Here is a 2,128-nt window from a genome sequence, read left to right on the forward strand (position 1 = left end):
CCAAATGCTACAACTTAGCTATTGGGGCAGACAGAACACACTGATTTTCTTTTCCTGGCCCTATGATGCCATATCCTGAGGCTCCTCTGGGAGTTGGAAGGCAGATTCACTGTCCTCTTCTTTTTTGTCTACTAGTGGCAATATGGTGATAGCTGTTTCATCACCACTAATTTTATCCCCCAAGTCACCAGGAAGTCACATGGCTATCTAGTTGGAAATCCTGGCAGTGGAGAAAATAATTTTGAATTATTTTGTTAAGCATCTCTTCCTCTGGGATGAGCTGTTTCCTGGTCACAGTCTGGCTTGGCTGGCCCATCCCATGTGCTGGAGAGCTAGGATTTCAAACTGTAGGCTGATTAGGTCAAGCTGTTTTTGTAGGAACATTCTCCAGCAGCTGAGAAGATGAATGAAAATTCAAGTATGCTTTCTTGTCAACCTGAGTGTTCACTCAGAATGACATGGAGTTTGGCTTCTTCTCTTCTGGGTGCTGTACATCAAATGTTTTCCGCTGAGAATGTCCTCTGGACCCATGTTTTCTCTGAATGGCTTGGCTGGCCCCATATCCCTCAAAACAGAAAAAGATAAAACCCCTAATATAATCAGACACAATATGCATCTGCCATGTTTTTTTTTTTTTTGAAAAAAAAAAACAAAACAAAAAACAAACAAACTAAAAGTGCAATAAAGTCAGTTTTCTTTCCTTTGCTCAGAACAATGTGCATTGTCCTACTATCACCTGGAGAAAGAGTTCACTTGTCAAGAAAGCTAAGAATACCAACACACGGGGACAGTAGACTGCAGATTTCTCACAGCTTGTGTCCTACAGTGTAACTTCATGGGAGGGAGGGAGGGAGGGAGGAAACTGAACCCCATGGCCAGCTGGGATGGACACTGCATAGGCACAGAGGAAGAGGAAACCATACTTTCAGAGATACTGGGAGGTGAAGGTTCTTCTCCAGCCCAGGTCTGCCATCTTCCTCCTACCTTCTTGGCCTCACCCCCAGCCTCTTGAGCTCCTTTCACAGACAAAGCCTTTAGCTCACTAGCTTTTATGCTGCAGAGGGTTGTGGGTGGAGCAAGAACCAGGAGTAAACTGAGAGGAGGGAAGAGAATAGTAGTCCTTGAGTTTTTTGTGAATGACACTTTCACTGTAAACAATGGGAAGGAGAGTCAACCAGGCAGCCCCAAGGGCAAGCAGTGGAGGAACAGCAGCTCTGGGACCCGCTCAGAGCCTTAGGCAGGCAGGAATGGCCACTGACCCATTGGGCTCTGGCTGCCAACACTGGTTCCTTCCAGGGGTGTCTAATAATTCTTCTTTTTGGTTTGGATCTCTACCCTCCCCCAAAGAGGAGTCCCTTCCAATGAGAAATGGCAGGAGCTGCAGGTATAATTGAGTCAGAGTCCCCAGAGCCTGAGGACTTCTGGGAGGCACTGGTCACTTGTGGCGCTGAGCAGTCTTCTTCCTTTTCCTCTTAAAGAAACAGCAGCACCTGGAGCACAAGGAACATTGTAAGTCAGTATGGCAGGCCTGCAGCATCCGGCAGACTTTTGCCTGTTTCTGTTTATTGCAGGGAGTTGAATTTCCCCCCAGCACCCACCCATAGGGCCGCCCACAAAGTATACACTGGAGGCAGTGGAAAGTGTGTGCCAGGAAAGTCAAAGGACTTATCTGCTTGACGTCAATCTGCAGCCATCCAACCTGATTATCAAATGGTGCAGTCTAGGCTCAGTGCCTGTATTTCAGTGGCTAGAGCACCAGCCACATACACCAGAGCTGGCAGGTTTGAACCCAGCCCAGGCCTGCCAAACAACAATGACAACTATGACCGAAAAATAGCCAGGCGTTGTGGCAGGTGCCTATAATCCCAGCTACTTGGGAGGCTGAGGCAAGAGAATCGTTTAAGCCCAAGAGTTTGAGGTTGCTATAAGCTGTGATGCCACGGCACTAGGGCGACATATGAATCTGAGGTGAGGGCGATCTTGAAGTCAGGGTTTAGGATGAACCCTGGATTTGCTTAAAGCAAAGTTCTGCTGTGGAGGTATTTTAAATAAACGGGATGATGAACCCAGCCTTTAAAAGAACCTGATATGGGAAATTACTAGCAACAGATAGAGGATTGTTCTAGCC

The 2,128-nt window shown here is 47.1% G+C and overlaps 1 protein-coding gene across 1 annotated transcript in view; it reads right to left on the reverse strand.

The window, feature by feature from the left end:
* Positions 1–1,369: 1,369 nt before the first annotated feature.
* CSNK1G1 (casein kinase 1 gamma 1) overlaps positions 1,370–2,128 on the reverse strand; it is a 200,173-nt gene continuing 199,414 nt past the window's right edge. The window contains exon 11 of the mRNA XM_023510004.1: positions 1,370–1,490. Within this exon, the coding sequence (XP_023365772.1) occupies positions 1,436–1,490 (55 nt within the window). The 3' untranslated portion in view covers positions 1,370–1,435. The remainder of the gene's footprint in view (positions 1,491–2,128) is intronic.

This window comes from Otolemur garnettii, unplaced genomic scaffold (genome assembly GCF_000181295.1).
Source record: "Otolemur garnettii isolate 467f Iridium unplaced genomic scaffold, OtoGar3 scaffold00011, whole genome shotgun sequence".
NCBI lineage: Eukaryota > Metazoa > Chordata > Mammalia > Primates > Galagidae > Otolemur > Otolemur garnettii.